An 18,533-nucleotide genomic window follows, 5' to 3' on the forward strand; every position below is an offset into this window, starting at 1 on the left:
TAATGTATGGCAGTATTAAGCCACAAATTATCCAAGGAGTGATTTTTCCAATACACCACAAATACTGCTAACGATTACTGATCTTAGGAATGTGTGCTCTCTGTAGCACAGAAAAGATATTATTGTAGTGATATAACTGCTTCATGTGACCTGTGGTACCATCTCCTGTATCTGGTGTGTGGAACAAAAAGGAATGTGTATAAATTACTTTCGATTCTTCTTCCATTATCTGTTGCTAAATGTCTTGGTAACTATCGCATCTCACAAGCTCACTTAAAAGAGCCTCATCTGAGATAGCTTTCCATTTACTTCAGTTTCATTGGTGCCTCTTCATGTGTTGCTAAAAATATATTGAAAGAGGAAAATACAAAACTCATTAAAATCCTTATGCTGAAGCATTCCCTATGTATGAAAGAAGACATCTTCTGTCAGCTGTGACACAACCGTGAGGCCAAACAACTCACAAATGTGCATCAGAATTTGGCTGTCTTTAGTGAGAGTAACAAAATCTATTCTGGATTCTTCCACAAGTTGACCCCAAAGATACCATGGACATGCTCGTGAAAGGCCAGATAATGCCCTGCATTGGTGAAAATTGCCTCGATATACCCTAAGAATATACTTGAACATAGTTGTTTTCATCACCTTAACCAAAAGCCCTGATCTTAAAATAATTAGTAAATATCCTTTAATTACTTCTCCAGGCAGCTCTGTGCATGGGGTAGGACTGATTCCTGAAGGTGCTTTTCCTGCCGTTGTACACACCACTTGCTAGGACAGCGTTCTCTCTTTCACAGTGCTGTTGGGACAGGGAGTGGAGAACACTTTCTACCTTAAGACAGTTCTACGTTGGCACCACTGAAACTGGAGACACCCGGACGTAAGTTGACTTGCAACAATCCTTTCATAGCACAGAAGATGGCTTTATCGGCAGAGAGGCTGATTTTTGGAAGCTGTGGTCTCCCAAATCCCATCTGCCTTGCTGTGAGAGAAAGCAGGGTCAGCAGAGGGCTGAGGTTTCTGATTGTGAAGCTGAAAGAAATGTGAAATGATGTTTGTACGGGTGCTTCTCACACCCTTCCTCTCGGCCCTGCTACCTTGCTGGGAAGGGGCATGGCTGGGACTAGAAGGTATAGTATGGAAGTGAGGACACGTGGTATTTCATCAACATCTGCAGATTACATTTATTTTACCTACCACTGAAAAATATGTAATGAGGGCACTTTTGCCCTTCAGTAATGATGACAAAACTGTGAAGCTGATTCTTTTATCCTTTTATGCATTATGCTTAGGGTGCTTCTTTCAGCACAAATACGCTTTCCTGGCAACCTAGAGGAACTAATTCAGTATGAAACCACCTCCCGTAAGTCTCTTCAAATATAGTGTTTTCCCCTTTCATCGTGATTGTAAGACTGGAAACTTTAATTTTTTAAAAGTAGCTAGTCTTCATGGGTGATTTTAGCTTTTAAAGCAAACCTGTCCAATTACACAGGGTAACACGGGTTCAAAAGCCAGAAGACAAGTATGAGCTGAAATTGCAATGTCTTGAGACTTCTTAATCAATCTCTTACTTTTTTAGAGCTGAAATCATAACGTTTATCATAACACCAGTTCATTGCTTCATCAGCCACAACAGTACTCATACTTCCATGGAGTTTTATTTGTCCAGGCAGTTTTGTTTCGCTTACATGTCTACTCTGGGGAAAAAATAAACGCAAAAAAAAAAAAAAAAAAAAAAAAAAAAAAGTAAAAAAGTGAAATATTCTGGGTCGAATGGCAAAGGAGACCAGAGAAGCCGCAAAGGAAAGTCAAGGGTAAACCCCATGGATGCCTTAACTCTCGACGCGATGAGCTTGGGCACGCTGAGCCGCGCACGGGCACGACCACGACGGCGGGAGCCCGGTTCCGCCGGGGCCGGGGGCGGCCCGATTTGCGGCCCGTAACCGCAGCCGCAGCCAGCGGCTCTCCCCGCGCAGAGACGACGACGCCGGGCGGCGGCAGGGGGGAGGTCGCAGGAAGCGGAGCAGCCCCGCAGCCGCCGGGGGCCGCGCTGCGCACCCGGAAGCGGTTGGGCCGGTTGCAGGGGGCGGTTGGCGGCGCGCGCGCGCCCACCCGCCCGCTCGCGCGCGCTGCCTCGCTCGCAGGCGGCGGCGGCGGCGGCGGGGCGCAGGGCAGAGACGCGGCCCGGGCCGGCCGCCCCGCAGCCCGCGATGCCCTCGGAGCCACGCCGCCGGGCATGGTGAGCCCGGGGCGGCCGCTCGCCGCGGGCACCCGGCAGGCGGCCTCGCTGCTCCGCCTCAACCTCCTCCTTCTCCTGCTGCTGCCGTGGGGCGCCGGGGCGCAGAAAGGTGAGTGCGGGAGCGCGGCCGGGGCGCGCTGCCCTGCGGACAAAGGGCCGCGGCGCGGGGGAGGCGAGGGGAGGCGGCGGCGGCGGCGCGGCGCGGCGCGGCGCGGCCCCCCGTGCGCTGGGAATGGCCCGGCACGGTGGGGTCGCTGGGCGGCAGCGGGCCGGGGGGCGCCGCGGTGCGCGCCGCGCCGCGCCGCTCCTGGGCTGCGGGGGCGAGCGACGGCGGCGAATGCGTGCTGAGAGCGTCTTGAGGCTTTCGCTGCGGCGAAGACGGGGGTTGAGAAAAGGTATTTTCTTGCCGTCATTTAGGCTTGCGTCTTGCACAAGTCTGGAGGGAACTTTTTTATTGACGAGCTTCACTTCGTTTGGCAACAAAAAGGCAGAGCTTGTTTTAAGGTTCATGTCTGCGTTACCGAACACAATGCTGTTCAGTATAAGAGGCCACTAGAGCTTCTAAGAAAAGTTCTGCTTGTGAGGGACTGTTTCCTTGCCAAAATATTTTTATTTATCTGCTTCCAGAGAAGGTTGGGGAGCCCATATCCTGTGTCTTTAAATGATGCCATAGTTCTAATTTGGGTGAAGAATCCCATATAAAAATGAAACCCATCTCTTGCTCATGAAGGGTTTGCACAAAACTGTTACTAAATTAGTGTATTAGGTACATGCACAGACTTATAAGAGAATGTATTGATTGCCAAGGAAAGAAAGTACCAAGGCTTAGGAAATTCTGCAGTTAAAGTTGCTTTTAGGCTTTTCTTTTTTATTATTATTATTTTTTAATTTTTTTAAAGAAAAATACAGTAGGTGATGCTGTGTGGGAATCCAGCCTCATTCATTGCATTAGGCAAGCTGATCCTCTGTTAATAAGCAGCTATTCATTTTCTTTCCCACTGTTCAGCAGCTGTAAGCTGCATACTGTGTGGTATTTAAATCCTGCTCTGAAGATAGAGTGTTTTCATTTCTCATATATTTTGCTGGAGAGCACTTTAACTAGTATGTATTGCCTTAAAAATAATAATATGGTTTTGGACAATTTAAGCTCTTCTGAATCTTGGGTTAAATGTCTGCTTAATATTCTCCTCCTCTTCTTCCATGACAGACACAAAACTATCAGAAAAGTATCAGAAAGGTGCAGGTAATGCTGTGGTGAATGTACATTTCGCATAGGAGTCCAGCATACTGCCTTGTAGGTTTAGGGTTTGGGGTCCCTCCCCGCCTGTCACATTGAAAAATCATCCAGTGTATGGAGTTCAGCATTTGTTGGATCAGGGTCTTGACCCTGGGTGCCTTACTGTCTTGGAAAACGTGAGGATTTTGTGTGAGGTTGAGCAGCTTCAGAAACGTTGAAAAAGGCTCGGCAGAGGAGTACTCCATACTGTATTATAGATTCTCATGCATCTCACACTGTCCAGCTGACCGCTGTGCGAGTCCCCTCTTGTGATTTGTAAAAACCTCTCTGTGGTGATTCTTGGTTACAACAAAAGTGATATTAAGAAAATATGTAATGTGTTGTTTTTCATGTAGTTTAGCAGTTGGAAATGAAAGCAGGCCAGTACCATATAAACCTCCTCCTCTTCATGGAGTGCGTTTTGGAAAACAGTGCTCTTAGCAGATGTTTGGCTATTGACATAAATTCAGTATGGCCTGTTTGTTAGGTAAACTTAACTTATTTTGTTTGTAGAGAATCATCATAAAACAGCTAAGTGAGAAATACCACATAATCTTTCATTCAAATAGAAGTTAAGTAATGTTTTGGTTATTCTGAAAATATGAAGATTGTACAGTCTTTGGGGCAAGAACTTCATTTTGTTGCTACACATAGTTCGATTGTCGTCTTCTGGGATTCCTTAGAGGATAGTGATTTGTGTATAAAATAGGAATAAAGACCTAAACTCAAAATAAATAAACTTTAGATTCTGAAGTTGATATTCAAAATGATTTGAAGCAGGTTTGGTTTTGTTTGCAACTTTTTCTTAAAAATATTTAACTTAGAGTGCTTGTTTTTGAAATGTGTTGTTTTTGCATCTTGTTCTAAACAGTTATCAAACTTTTAGAATATGTTATTATGTAATGCTTTTTTATTTCAAACCTTATTGAAGAAAATAAAATAATTGATCACTCTAGTTTCAAAATATGTTTGCTGCAGTGCAGCACAGTAAAATCATTTGTTGAATGTGTTGTGCTGAGTTACTGTGATATGAAATGCTTAGTAAAAGAATTAAGAGTTCTGCATGCATCAAGCCTAATGAAACCGTTTTGCACGGCTTTGTGCATTGTAATTGAACTGCCGTATTCCTGGATCCCTTTTGTGTTCCCAGTAGCGCTTCAGTTCCCCTGCCTGCCCTCCCCTTGCCTCTGCGGTGCTCCTGGTGCCCCCTCCGCTGGTCGGCACAGTGAGGCAGGAGGCAGCTGTGACTGATGAGTCCAGAATTAGGCAGGAGCTGATCAGTGAGCCTACTAGCCCTGCCGCTGTGCAGGACTCAAAATAGCTCGCTGTCGTTCAGCCGTTGGTGGCTCAAACAAATGACTGTAGAGACTGGTGTGACTTCCTGGCCGCTTGCTGTACAAGACTGTCTGAGCGTCTGTCACTGAAATTGCTGCCTTTCTCCTGCATTATCGAGAGTTCAGAAGTTACTGGGGGAGATGAGACTAGAACTAGGTGTGTGATTTCATAAACTTTGTTTCCTTAAACTTTGTTTCAGGTTTAGAAATAAATCTGTCCTTTTTTGTCGTTAAGGTAACCCTCCAGTTGTGAGCTTCAAGCATACGAGGATATAACAGTGGCCTCCAACTATAGATTTGGGAGATGAATGGCTGAATTTGAGAGGAAAAGGGAGCAGAGGAAGAGAAAGTGGGTCTAGTTGTACATCTGTTAGCTGGGCAAGATGGTGGAAGAGGGAGACACTTAGCTGTGGTTTCTTTCTAAATGCCCTGGAGCAGGTGGTTTTCTTTTGCAGTGGGACTGGCGAGCGTTGTAGCTGCCAGGGTAGCACACTGCAGATGCCTTCCTGCTGCGTTTGCAGCGAGCTCCTGAAGCGAGACTGTGAAACCTTACTGCAAAATCTTCCACCATATGAGCAGTGGTCATGTGTTGCCCTTCATGCAAGTGCCCTTTTCTGCTGTTGCTCAATGAGATTGAATGATGTCTCCTAACCCTTTGTATGTGTTGTCCTTGGCTGGGCTTGTCCAGGAGGAAAAGGGTCAAAGCTCAACCCACAATGGATTATTTTGATTAAAAAAAAGAAAAAAGAAAAAAGAAAACAAAAAGAAAACCCATTGGATGAAATATATATTATGCTCAAATTAACATCAAAGTAACTTTTATGAGGTGGATGGGCATCTATTGAACTATTTGGTGTTCGCTAATAGGACAGCTTTAGTTAGGAATACTCGGTGTTGTAAAGCTGCAGTTTTGCAGAATACCGGCTCTTGCAGATTCAGAGACTGGTGGTGTGTAGGCAGGAGTGCTGAGGCAAGCCCCATTTCGTCCTTGTGCAGAGAATTGTGGAAGAATTTTTCAAGACTGGGACATAAAGTTCTAGGTTTAGCTGGCAGAATTTGAGATATTGTCTCCTGATTCAGGTTTCCCGATGCAATCTTCCTTGCTTCCCGTCATTGCAGCTTTGAGGTAGATAGAGCAAGCCGAAGGAGGAGTGAGAATTGTGTGGAAGAATGCTCTTTCTGGGGGAGAAAAAGCTGGTACTAGAAACATAGACCTAAAAATGGTGAAAATACAGCAAAATCTTTTGAAAACAGGAGTCTCAGCAGCGTTACTTTTCCTCCTTCAGTTGCTGTTGGCCTTATTTGAAGTAACTGAGTGGGTCTGGTGGGCAGAAGGTACATGTGTTTTGCAGACCCATCCTTTCTGGGAGGTTGCTTTGCGGAATTGATTCTGTTCAACCCAGCTTGTCTCTGGGAGGTGACAGAGGTTGGGCCGTGCTAACTTAGTCCACTTGTCTTTAAAGAATTCACGAATCACCATTTTGTGTAAGCACTCTTGCAGTTCTCAACCTCGATCCCAGAAAGCGTTGCATTTTACTTTGGACTCATACAATACAATGCACGTTGTTTATATAAATATATACACACTTTTCAAAAGCAAGTATCTGAACTAGTGTTACTGTGTATCGCTCAAGCCAGTAACCTTCTGGTGTAGTAGTGTAGTCTCCTTCAGGAAAATAATTTTCCTTGTGCTGAAAGGAGGTGGAGGTGTTCAGCCTTCAGAATTTGGAGAAACATTTTCCTAGGTCATTAGCATCAGAAAAAAATAAGCAGTCTCCCTTTTTTGCAAACCTGTCCACCTGCTTTACGCTTTGGGAAGTGATGCGTTAGGTCTTTAGTCTGACTAGCGCCGTTTTGTACGGTTTCTGTCATCAGCTGGTTAAGTGCTGCCTCAGATGCATCATCTTTGAAAGCTCAGATAATTATCAGTACAAATGCGATCTTTGACTTGTTGGAACTGCTGTTCAACTTCCTTGCAAGCGTTCCAATGTTGGTTACTTTGTCAATATTTTGAAAGGTTTTTAAATGGAAGCTGAGACAGGACAAGTAAGATCTGCCTGTGCATTTAAGCTGTCGTACCCTTTGTAGTTGCACCCTGCGCTTTGGAGAGGCACCCACTCAGAACTGCCAGAAGTTTAATGTGTAGTTGAAGGATTTTCCTCCCCTCCTGTATTTTCTGATGAAGAGTTGCTTTTAGATTAATTTGTTTAATCAAGTTTTGTAAACATCTGCGAGGCGTTTTTTTAACAGGAATATACTTAAAAACATTGTGCAGGTACAGACTGTAGAATGCATTGCTGAACTGATGTTGTAGGAAGAGGGAAGGGCAGTAATGTTTACCTGAAAGACCATGTAGCAACTCATATTGAAATAGATTCTGTGAAATAGTCAGTAAAGATTTTTATACCGAGTGGTGCGTTATTGTCCATAAAGCCTGCTCATTAATGTAATAAGACTGAAATACCAGATTTTGCTAAGTTTCAAGCTTTGCTTTTGTTATTTGTAACAAAAATCTAAGTTGTGTTGCTCATGTTCTATTCAAACTCGTTACTTATCATTTGAATTAAAAATTGTGCTTGAAAGCATGAGATTGATTTGACATTTAGAACACAAACACAATATTGATTTTGAAATTCGTTTTTGTCTGAAAAATTCTTTGCGTAGTATCTGAACAAAATGAAACAAAACTGAGACCTTGGATGAGCGAGAAACGTTTAACCTACGCTGTTTCTTTTTGTGCATTTACTTCCACTGTTTCTCTGCACAATCACTTAATTTCCCTTGGTGTGCATCTTTCTAAGAGCAATAGAAAGACAAAATTTCTCTATAGTTGCTAAAATTTTCTAAAATGAATTCAAGCAGAGTTAGTTTCACACCATGTTAGCTATTGGTATCCTGCTTGTTTCAGCAGGCTACATTTTTAGACTTGATACAGAGGCACTTTGTAGTGCCTGCTGTAGTTTGTAGCATTTGCATGCTCCGTGTTGGCATTTATTACAAAACCTCTGCTTGTATAGTTGTCACATCTGTTCGTGTTAGGTGGGTTCTTAGCAGATTCTGGTTTAAAATAATTTTACTTTGAGTTAGCAGTCTGTAAGGTTTGGACCAACAAACAGTTGATGAACTCTAAAGCTTAGGCTCTAGTTTTAATTGAGCTCTCTAGATTTGTATGATGGAAATACATTTGCAGCTACAACCTAAAATATAATACAAGGTGCATGAACCATCAGAAGTGCAAGGATACTTAGCTGCTTGGTAACTGTTTTAATAAGGTAAATCCTGTTGAAGAAAATCTAAATAAATCAGGGATTCCTTGAAGCAGAATTTGTGTAAGTAGGGGTGAATACATATTAGTCAGATGTGCTCACGTTGAATGTTTGCTGACATGAAAAAGCTATTGTAGCCTATTCTGGGTTGTAAGACAGAGGCTTTTGCATTTTACCTGGCCTGTGTATTCATTATTTTCTTAAAATTATTTGACTGCTGATCATTACAGTCTCTGTTCTGAGTATCTTACTGAAAGTTTTCAGGTTTTCGGTTGAACAAACCTCTGTCCTTTTAACAGAAATGCCATGCATCTTGTTATTTGAAGGGTAATGTAATTAGAAAAGTTCCAGTTCTGCACCAGTGTTACGATAGCCTACATAGTTGTTGCATTAGTAAATGTTTTTGGGTAAGCTGAATAAAGTTTATGAACTTAGTTGTGTCATTCTTGGCAATAATAGGATTGAATAATAAGGAATTCACGCATTATGTTGTAAATAAAGTAGGTGTATCCTTTAAGAATATGTTAGAAACATTTTTTATCCCAAGTGTTTAAAGTACGCTACCTTTAGAAATACTCAAAAATTCTCTCTCTAAAGCTGTGTTTAAATGAAGTCTGAATATTTTCTGGAAAGTTTATTTTAATGGAACATCCTAAATTTGCTGTGGGTAAAAAACATGGCTAGCAAAAAATCATGACTAGCCTTTGAGCTGCGGTATACAAGAAATCATACTCTAATCTAATTGACCCTTCAGGCTTTAAATTCTGTGAATCCATCTTTTCTTAACATGATCTATAATTAAGATTAGAGAAGTTCAAACTTGTCACTTTTTTCTGTTTCTCTTTGAAAAGTATGTGTTTTTTGTTATTTTTTTAAAGAAGTATTTCCTATTTCTTTGCACTGAAGAAGTTTGTCTTTCATCTGACAGACTATATTACAACATCAGTTTTGTTAGTTGTAGCAGTGAAAAAAATGGAAAATCAGTTGAGGATTTTAGATTTTTGAGGAGTTCAGATTATTTTCTGTTTTGTGATATCTTTATTTTTGTTAGCTTATTTCATTGACCAGTAAAAGTTTTAGATAAATATATTGCATTTTAACATTTCTCCACTCCTTGTGATGTGAAAATACAGATAGGTGAGATTCAGCAAAATCACAGGAGAGCAACTTGTCTAGCCATATTCCTCAGCTTATGTACCATTTGAGCAGTGAAAATTTTGAAAAATAATAATTGGTCAGATCATCCGTTTGCTTTATAACTTCTCTCCCATATGATTTATAACTTCGCTGCTTAATCCCTCCTTCTAAACCTTCTTCCCAGACAAGTTCTTTCCAAATTAAGTTCACGGAGGAGGTTTTTATCATCCTGAACTGGAATTTCTCTCTCACAGCAGTTCTTCTGATAAAACCATCTCTTTGAACAATACACTTATTTTCTTGGTTTCTTACTTGAAGTGCTGTGACAGTTAATAGTATTTCTCAGAGATGTATCAGATACTTAGTGGTAGGACAAGGAACCTGAATAGCTTGGTGTGCTTCTGTAAATGGTTGTGAGCTGATAACTCTGCTTGTACAGTTTCAGAAAAGATGTTGGTGTAAAAGCTTCCCAGAGTCATGCTGTCAGTCATATTACACTGATGCTGTTGATTTTGGACTAGCAATTAAACAAAGCCTGCAAATATTTTGTAAAACTACTCCAGATTTGTGGAATGTTAATTATTTTCATCCCTAAATGCCGTTTTCTCCTCATATTCGGTGATCTGTTTGTGGTTTTCCTACTCTCAGATTTGGCAATCATAATATCCCTGTGCATGCCATGTTACTGAGTGCTGCTTCACCACAAAGAGGAAATCGTTTCAGTTCCTTACGTGCTGTTCCTTGGAGTAGAAGTACCTTGTTTCAGTGCTCAGTGGCTGCTTCAGGTATTGAGAGAGAGGGATAACAGCCTTAAACTGTTTTAGCAATTTTGTTAATGTCACTTAATACCATCCTATTTTTGCACTTCTAGCTTTATATTGAGGTGGAGCTACAGTTTGAGATATATATATATATATATATATCTCAATCAGACTTGGAGTTGATACTTGTATATCTGCTTGGATATAAATATTCTTTGTACGGACAAACCCAAAGGAATGAGGGAGATGAAAATTCCTCAGTATCCTGAATGGCAAGGAGATGAATTAGGATAATAATAGAAAGAAAAGATGAATTACAGTGGTGCAATTTCACTTGGTTGCTCTTAGACTCAGGAGGTTTTAACTCTGAAGGGATGGCTGGCTACAGCGTTGTAGCATGTTTGTGGAGATTGTCATGCACCTCGGCTTGCCAGCAAGTCCACGAGGGCTTTCAGAGTTGGCAGCTCCTGCCTCTACAGCAGGACTGTGGCCAGTTAAATCTATATCTGGTTATTTTAACTTTGCTCGAAATTGATTAGAATGTGGAAGAAACCCTTACCTTGTTCAGTGTGGTGGCAAGCAGCCACTGGCAATTAGCTTTTCTCTTATAAATCTCGATTTTGTGAAATGAGGAAGCACTGAGCCCCCTTATCTGTAAATTGCTGTTTGTGTGTTGTTGTGTAGAGGTGGCAGAACATGGCTCAGCCCCACAACAGGAGGAGGAGAGATGCCTTAAATGTAATACTTTTGAGCACTTCTATGTGAAGTCCAGTAGTGATTAAATTTTATGTTTTTCTCAAGTAGATTTGAAAAGGTCAAATAATTTTCATTAGTTTCCTTATCTCTTCATTTTTAAAGAGCTGTTTTCAAGGTCTTTGGTTCTACAGCACATGACATTTTTTTTTTCCTACTGTGAAGAAGTTGCAGCAAAACTGAAGGGCAAGTTTAGAGTTGGCAGATAATTTTTTCTGGGGCTTCACGTGTTGCTGACTTTCTATGTGCTCTTCTTAACACCATTGACATTGTAATTTTGCCAGCTGATGAACAGTGACTCAAGGGTTTAAATTTACTATCATCTTTCCCATTAATCCTCTTTATTTTTTGGTGTTACATAATGTCTCTTTTATGGACTATGCTCATAGAAGATCACAGGTATGAAAATATCTTCTTTTGTAATGGATCATCTACGGGGCAAAATTAGAAGGAATTACAATAACTTCAGGAACAAATTGTAGATTATATTTCATGACACTGGAATTAAGCCCTGTTGTTCATAACAGAAAAAAACCCAACAGTCCATCATAATTGTGAAATTAATATGGAAAATATGTGTTAGAAACTAAGATAGTGCTGTATGTCAGCTTCACAGGCAGAAGGAAATACTGGTAGAGAGATGTGATATGTTAACGTGTCATCAGTTGGACTGCGAGCTTTAGAGATGGTTAGGAGCTGATATTTAAAGTCACTATGCTCAGTGCAGTTAACAGGTACAATTAATTCCAACTGTTTTGCTTTCTGAAAGCATCGAGCTGCCCTGCTGGTCTCGGCCCAAATACCGAAGCCATTTGCTCCCTTCCTGCCATCTTTTGTTGGTTTCGTGGTAGCCAAACGTGATTTTGCAGCTGGCTGCTGCTGTCGCACCCTCTCCGGCCTACCTCTGGCTCCCATCTGCCCCGCTGTATGGGCTCCGGTGGTTGTCAGACCCCTGCTTATCCATATTTACCTACTTAACACAGCAAAAGACAAACAGGCTGGTAACCTGGGGATAAAACTGCTGCACAGCTCAAGAGGGATCCAGGGCGTGCTGGCAAGGGGCAGGGCAGGAACCTGCCGCTGGTTGCAGAAATGAGGATGGTACTGCAGCGGCTCATATTTAGAGCTGTTCATGCCTCTGTAGACCTTCAGAGAGGGTGCTGTGGTCCTGGTTACAAATTGATGAGGGGAGAGAGGAAAAGATGATTGTAGCATTAATTTGGGGTGTGAATTGCTGGAGTGATTGGAGAGTTTTTCGCTTCTTTGTTGAGAGCTGGACATATTTGGGACATGTGAAATTCCATTGTGTCCTGGTGTGATAAGGATTTTGAAAGACCAGACAGAAGATTTGGGGTCTATTCTGACCTCGGATACTGCTTATTCTCACACGCAGTTTTGCTTGACCATCTGTGTGTTTTTCATTTCCTTCATCAGCTGTGTTTCTGCTGCATAGCGCTCAGACTGAAGCACAACAGCATTTGTTGTTACGAACGTGTTAGGGCAGATTGCTAAGTAAACGATATGTCTTGGGAAGCTGGCAAGCTGTGTGTGCCAGACAAAAGACAACACACAGTTTGAACTGTCACTATGATTTGGCAAGGGTAGCAGATCAGAGGATTTCTGCAACTTGTGTTATTGCGAGTAGAGCAGTATTAAGGAATCCTCCTGTAAAACGCTTTTCTCCCTGGCTAGTCTGTCTTTATGGGCTGCTTTTGCCTGCGTACTACTTAAGCAAGTCAAAGCTGTTCCCTGGGGACTTCATTCATGTCGTTCCCCTGAGGGCAGTAAGCAAAAGTTGCACAACACAAGTTGATCTTTCTTTTCTGTTCTTTTGAACAGAGAAGTCATGATAGCAGAGGAAGCAAATGTCTTACCTGCTCGGACAGTGTAATAATGTGTGAGCATTCTGCTTTAAACTATTACCGTATTCTGGATATTGAATTTAGTAAGGCTATGTGTTAACCTTTTTATGTCAAATAAACTCAGTGGCTGAAAGCTAAGACTGTTTCCAGGGATGATGATTGAAAAGCTGTGTGTACAGATGAAAATAATGAAGTGCTAAGTATCACTAGCCCAGCATGTGGCTAGGGTTGCAAATTAAAACAGTTAAATTTTGTTGTAATGACATCTTAAATTTTGTACTTTTGCTATAAGAACAAGAAGCTACAGCTATATTTTGCCTCCCCCTGGAAGGAGCTGCAAGTATTTTGAAAGGCAAATCTTTACTGAGTCTTACTTTTCTTTTTGTTCCTATCTCTGTAGCATCTCAACCTTTAATTTAGTGACTGTATTAGGAGTGCCCCACAGCAGAGTGGTCCTGATTGGGATTAACTGGATACAGTTTCAGGAGAGTTTAAAATGCCGGCACAGACTGGCAGTGATGATGAAAGAAGTAGACACTGGAAGTCTCTACCTTACCTTACATTATCCCATCCCTCTGTCAGAGAAGGCGTTGGTACATTTGTACAATAAAATAAGTGGAGGTTTGCTCTAGGTTAAAACTGGTTAAAACAATTGTTTTTATCTCAGATCCGTGGTCTGGTTTACCATGTGGCTGCAGAAGTGCTTACTCCAGTACCAGGAAGGGTATGAGAAGAAGCCAAAAGCGAGAGGCAGACAAGGCTTGCTTTTGTTCAGGGCTGCACTGATTTTAAGTGCTGTGAAGTGTTTATTGAGCTATGGCCTTGCTTGTGAAGGCGTGGGGTATTTTATGTTCTGAAACATCTGCAGTGCGATGAAGTGCTCCAATCCAGTGTTTTACTGAGGCAAATGAATAGCATAGAAGTGAAGGTGGACTGCGTGCTTGTCAACTTGTTAGGAGAATGAACTCTGACAGATGAGCAGATTCCCTCCTGAAGAACATAGTTCTGTGGATTTTGGTAGAAACAGCATTACAGTTTTTCTTCTTTGTGGCCTTAATTCTTCTGTGCTTATTCTTCATGGAGATTTTCTTGTGTTTGTGCAAACTTTCTTGTCCCCACTGAGAGAGGTAAAAGGAAGTGCAGTGTCTTTTTGTGTAAAGAGTAGGGAAATACAGTGCACAGCAGCTAAAGAGAAGAGGGGGGATTATAGTAGTGTATCGAATCAGAAAAGGTTGCACATTTAGAGCTGAAATAAATGATTTAAAGGATTTTTTTTTGCTTAAATAACATTAAATAATAACGTTATTACGTTAAATAATAACGTAAATAAATAAAGTTTTTTGCTTAAATAACGTTAATAGGTCTACTTTTGCCATCACTTGGCTAAGAAAGATTTAATTACTTCCTGTATGTGGTCAAGAACTTATAGCTTATATATGTAAAATTTCCTCAGGAAACCCACTGGTTAAATTGACTCTCTTCCAGAGGCCATGCCACGTGTTAAAATTGAGACTAGTGTTTTGATATGCATCAACTATGCTTTATAGACTGTATCTTAAACTGTCTGAAGTTTATCATTCTTCTTTGAATAAGGATTCTCTAGTCTTCCAGTTTCATTTTTAACATGTTTGGGTAGTGAGAACAAGATTAGCAGTCATTAACAGCAGCCAGTCTCAGGGGGAAAAAAGTTCTGATTAATTATCTTTTATGGTTGAAGTCAATCTTTTTTGTAGGTATTAATAGAACATTTAGCCTCCACTCCTGCCTGTGCATATCCTCTCATTATATTAAGTTTCACATTTTCTTCTAATCGAGTGCCTTCTGATGTGTTTGTGTTGGTTCTAGTTCTGTATTTTGTTGATGTAAAGAACTTGGGTATGAGAAAATATTTTAAATCATCTGCATGATTACATCAGACAGCCATGTGCCATAGCCCAGGGGTCATATGTAATCTGTCAGGATAATTCATCCAGGCTGCGTTTGGAGGCTCCTCCAGAGCAGATGAATGGTTCTCCTGACAACAGCAGTCTGCTTTCCTCTACCAGCTTCTTAAGAGGCGCCAATGTTTCTGGCACCCTGCTCTGGTGAGGATCTGCGTTTCTGTGTTTGCTGTGACCATGGTCCCCGGGACACACTAAGTGCAACACACATGTGCAGACCGTGCAGTGAGCATCAGGTGTGATGTGTATGTGTAAAATAGATCTAGTGCTTCTGAGAAGCAGCTGGTCTACTGTGCAAGTACCGTAGGTCTGTTGTGTGATGGAGAAGACTGAAAGAAAGCAAGGGACCCATTCAGCTCTGTACTGATGGCTGATAAAAGATGCTGTCATCCCATTTAAGAGAAACTTATTTAGGACTTTAGACATCAGTCTCTGTGTGTGATCTCAGATATTCCACTTAAATGCTCACAGTTTAACAGAAGCAAAAGATTCTGTGGTACTTAATGACTTCCAAATGAGTAAAGTAGATAATGCTGCTATACGCATGGCTAAAGTGCAAAGAACACTGATGTTTTCTCTTTTTCTTGGAGAAATCGCTGAGCGTTGCAGATGTGTCTCTGGGGACAATTGGTGATGTTTATACAACTTTGGCAGAAATGATGAAGCACCATTTATACAGAGAGGCTCAAGAATTATCCTTTCAGAATCAATATAATAAAATGAGGTTTCATTGTTCTGCAGGTTTCACTGGAAGTAAGTTTTAGAACTTTTCAGATAGCTCCTGAATGCTGATGCTGCCCTTGGCAGGCGTATATTGCATGCCAGACACGCAGTGGTAATCTTTAAATTCTTTGGGCATGAAGTGTCTGACAGTTCTGCTATCACTAACCTAAATGAAACACATAGCAAAAAAAAAAAAAAAAAAAAAAAAGATCTAAAAATCTGGCCAGAATGAGCTACTTTTAAAACTGACTTCATGGTACAGTGATCTTAGATGATGCTTTAGATGCAGGTCAGGGGCATTTGTTTTCCTTCACAACATGATTTGCGAGCCACTTCTCTAGTGAAGATAGATCTCCAGTGTAGTAGAGGAGTATTTTGGCCCGCTTGTTTTCAACAAAACCTACAACAAAAGGGATATTAGAGATTTATGTTTCCAGGAAATTGTCATACATGTTAGAAAGTTTTTATTTCTAGCTCCTGGAAGCAAAACTGAATGTTCCAAGCTATGAGGGGAAGTTTGGTATTTCTTAGCAACCTGTCTTTAAGACAAGCATCTTGACATCTTTTTAAAACTCAAAATATTTTATTTACATTTTAAGGCCTAAAAATATAAGTTTTTTTTTTGTTTGTTTTTGTATGGGAGCGTTGCAGTTGTTCTGCTTTTCTCATAAGAGATGTGTTTCATGTGTAGCATGCAAATGCAACGCTGGTGGTGTTCCATGTTTCTAAGACAGCTGAATAGCAAACCAGTGAAGAGAATGGTTTAACTGAGTGCTAGGCATGTTCCTTGCTGCTTTTAAGTGGAGAAATTGCAGTCTAGGTATAGTTTGAGTCAAAGAAGAGACCAGCGCTCTCCTCTGTCTTTGACTTACAGCAACATATGGTGAAGAAGCGAAAATGTAGAGAAGACTCAAAGACACTGAATTATGTGCATTACTGGTATTCCTGGTTGTAAGAAATAGTGTTTCTGTGTGGTTTCTAGATTGCAATGATAGTCCCATTGAAACAGGAAATAATTACCTGCCAGGTAAGCATCATGTAAACATTTTACCTGCTCAGTGAATTTTTCTTGTAATAAACTCAGGACGACATATGTCAATGGGAAGGTCAACACTGTGATTTCATGATCAAAGGTCCCTGGATTAGCATACCTACATAATATTTTTCAACCTGTAAATGAGTGAACAGTTGTTTGCCCCAATCGTGGAACAGGAAAAGCACAGAGAATTGGTTGACAGGCTTGTTGCTTTTATTTAGGACGTGACCTAGAATTGATTGCAGTTTATCCTGAAAATTAATTTTCTATGTCTGCAGTGTAAAGGGTTTTGAAATATTGGCCACAAATATCAGCATGAATAAAGGCATTGGACTTATTTATCATTAGAATTGTTGCTAATGTGGAATGTTCCATGTATTTTGTAACTCAAATGAATATTTGCTGGTGTAAACTCAGGTTTTCTAGCAAAGGAGCCAGTGTTTTTCCCAAATGTTAATCATATTGTGTATAACAAGGCATTTGACACTCAGAAGTTTCTTAGCTAATAAACCAAGGCCATAGAGTTTTTGAATAAAAAGTCTTTCATTTGCTGTCAGGTTTATAACATGTCTTCAGAAAGAATCTAGGATTGAAATAATACATAAAATGTGTCACTTAAACTACCCCTTTGGTAACATGGGTATTGTTTTAATACCAATTCAGGAAGGTAAAATACAGTACTTTTTGATAAGGGGAAATGTAAATTAAGTAGAGTATAATTCATCAGCCTTTTACCCAAACGGAAATAATATGGGTCCGGGGGTGGAACAAACATTGCAAATTGAACTTTTGATTGTACTAGAGCAGATATCCCAGTTACCTGTTCTAAAAGAAGGTGAATCCTTTTGAGTCACGATTGCTAGCAGAAAAAAAAATTGCAGCATGTTCATAATAGCACATACACCAACAGCAGTCTAGTTGTTAGAACTTACAGTTAGCTTTTAAGGTATTCAGCTTGTAAAGAGAATACTTATTGTTATTAAAAGCAAAGTGCTTTTGCAGAAAGGTCGATCAAACATACTTCAGTTTTACAGAGTTTATTTTTCCCAATTTACTTCTCATTGGATTTGCTGTTCCATTCAGTACTGCAAGAAATCCACTTTTGTTAAGAATTTCTTGATGTGGTTAAAATTGCTAAATGTCTGTACAACTTTTGTCCGTAAAGTATGGATTACTTTAGTAGAGTAGCAGAAATGTGTACTATAAAACAGTTTCAGCTTGTAAGTTTTAGCTGTTGCAACAAACACCTACCAATGTCGATCATTGTGAATGGAGGGTGAGATCTTGACAGAATGCTAAATCTGTAGTAATTGCCTTTTAAGTACTGTATATACAGCACGAATTTTGAAGAGCAACATGGACCTACAGATAATAAATGTATTTGAGGTGGTAGTGAAGACAGTTTTTTAGCAGTGTATCAAATCTGATTTTTGACTTTAGTGTTGTTGCTTACATTACTTTACTCTTGATGATGTGTGATCTTTTCAAGATCCTGAAGGCCCCTGATTGCTTTTAGGGTAACTTGAACACCTCTCTGCCAAAAGTGCCCTAGGCCTTCTAGGACCAAGTCCTGAAGGTGATAATGCTTAGTTGTTTCATGTAGCTAAAATCAATAGATGGGCTTTTTAGCCTCCAGTGCTATCAAAAATAAGTTAGAGATTTCACTTTGCTGGGGTTTATGCTATTGCAGGTGTTAATGTTGTGGGATGTGGCTTTGTACTCAGAAATACTTTTTTTACGTCTTGAAACAGTGATTTATGAGGAGCCAGTAAGGGTGGATGCTGCTCTAAGAACTTTCTTCTTTCAAGCAACATATGCATTCTTGTGCTTCCTGTACTACCTACTGGTGGCAATTCCTATTGAGTTGTTGAGTAAATAGATTTATCGTTTTGCTCTTTTTCAGTTGATTTTGAGATTTCTTAATTTGTGCTGATTTTCCCACTTGTTAACAAATCTTCTTTAATATTGTTATTGCTGTTTAAAATTATTACTGTAATGTTAGACAGAGGGCCGCAGATTGGAGTTAAACTAATATATTATGCAAACCCAGAAACAGTCCCTTAAAAAGCCTGAAGGATTAATTAGCACATTAAAATTGTTTTACAGTAGAAGAGAATGCCACAACAGTTTGATGTTCAGATCTGACAATTATTTTCAATAAAATACTTGCTCTCCGTTGTCCTCCCACTTGTGTTCTTTCCCATCA

General features: G+C 40.5%; 1 protein-coding gene across 1 annotated transcript in view; it reads left to right on the top strand.

The window, feature by feature from the left end:
- The first annotated feature begins 2,201 nt into the window (after positions 1-2,201).
- DCBLD2 (discoidin, CUB and LCCL domain containing 2) overlaps positions 2,202-18,533 on the top strand; it is a 46,456-nt gene continuing 30,124 nt past the window's right edge. Inside the window, exon 1 of the mRNA XM_062595820.1 lies at positions 2,202-2,348. Coding sequence (XP_062451804.1) covers positions 2,237-2,348 — 112 coding nt within the window. The 5' untranslated portion in view covers positions 2,202-2,236. The remainder of the gene's footprint in view (positions 2,349-18,533) is intronic.

The sequence above is a fragment of the Rhea pennata genome, chromosome 1 (genome assembly GCF_028389875.1).
Source record: "Rhea pennata isolate bPtePen1 chromosome 1, bPtePen1.pri, whole genome shotgun sequence".
Taxonomy (NCBI): Eukaryota; Metazoa; Chordata; class Aves; order Rheiformes; family Rheidae; genus Rhea; species Rhea pennata.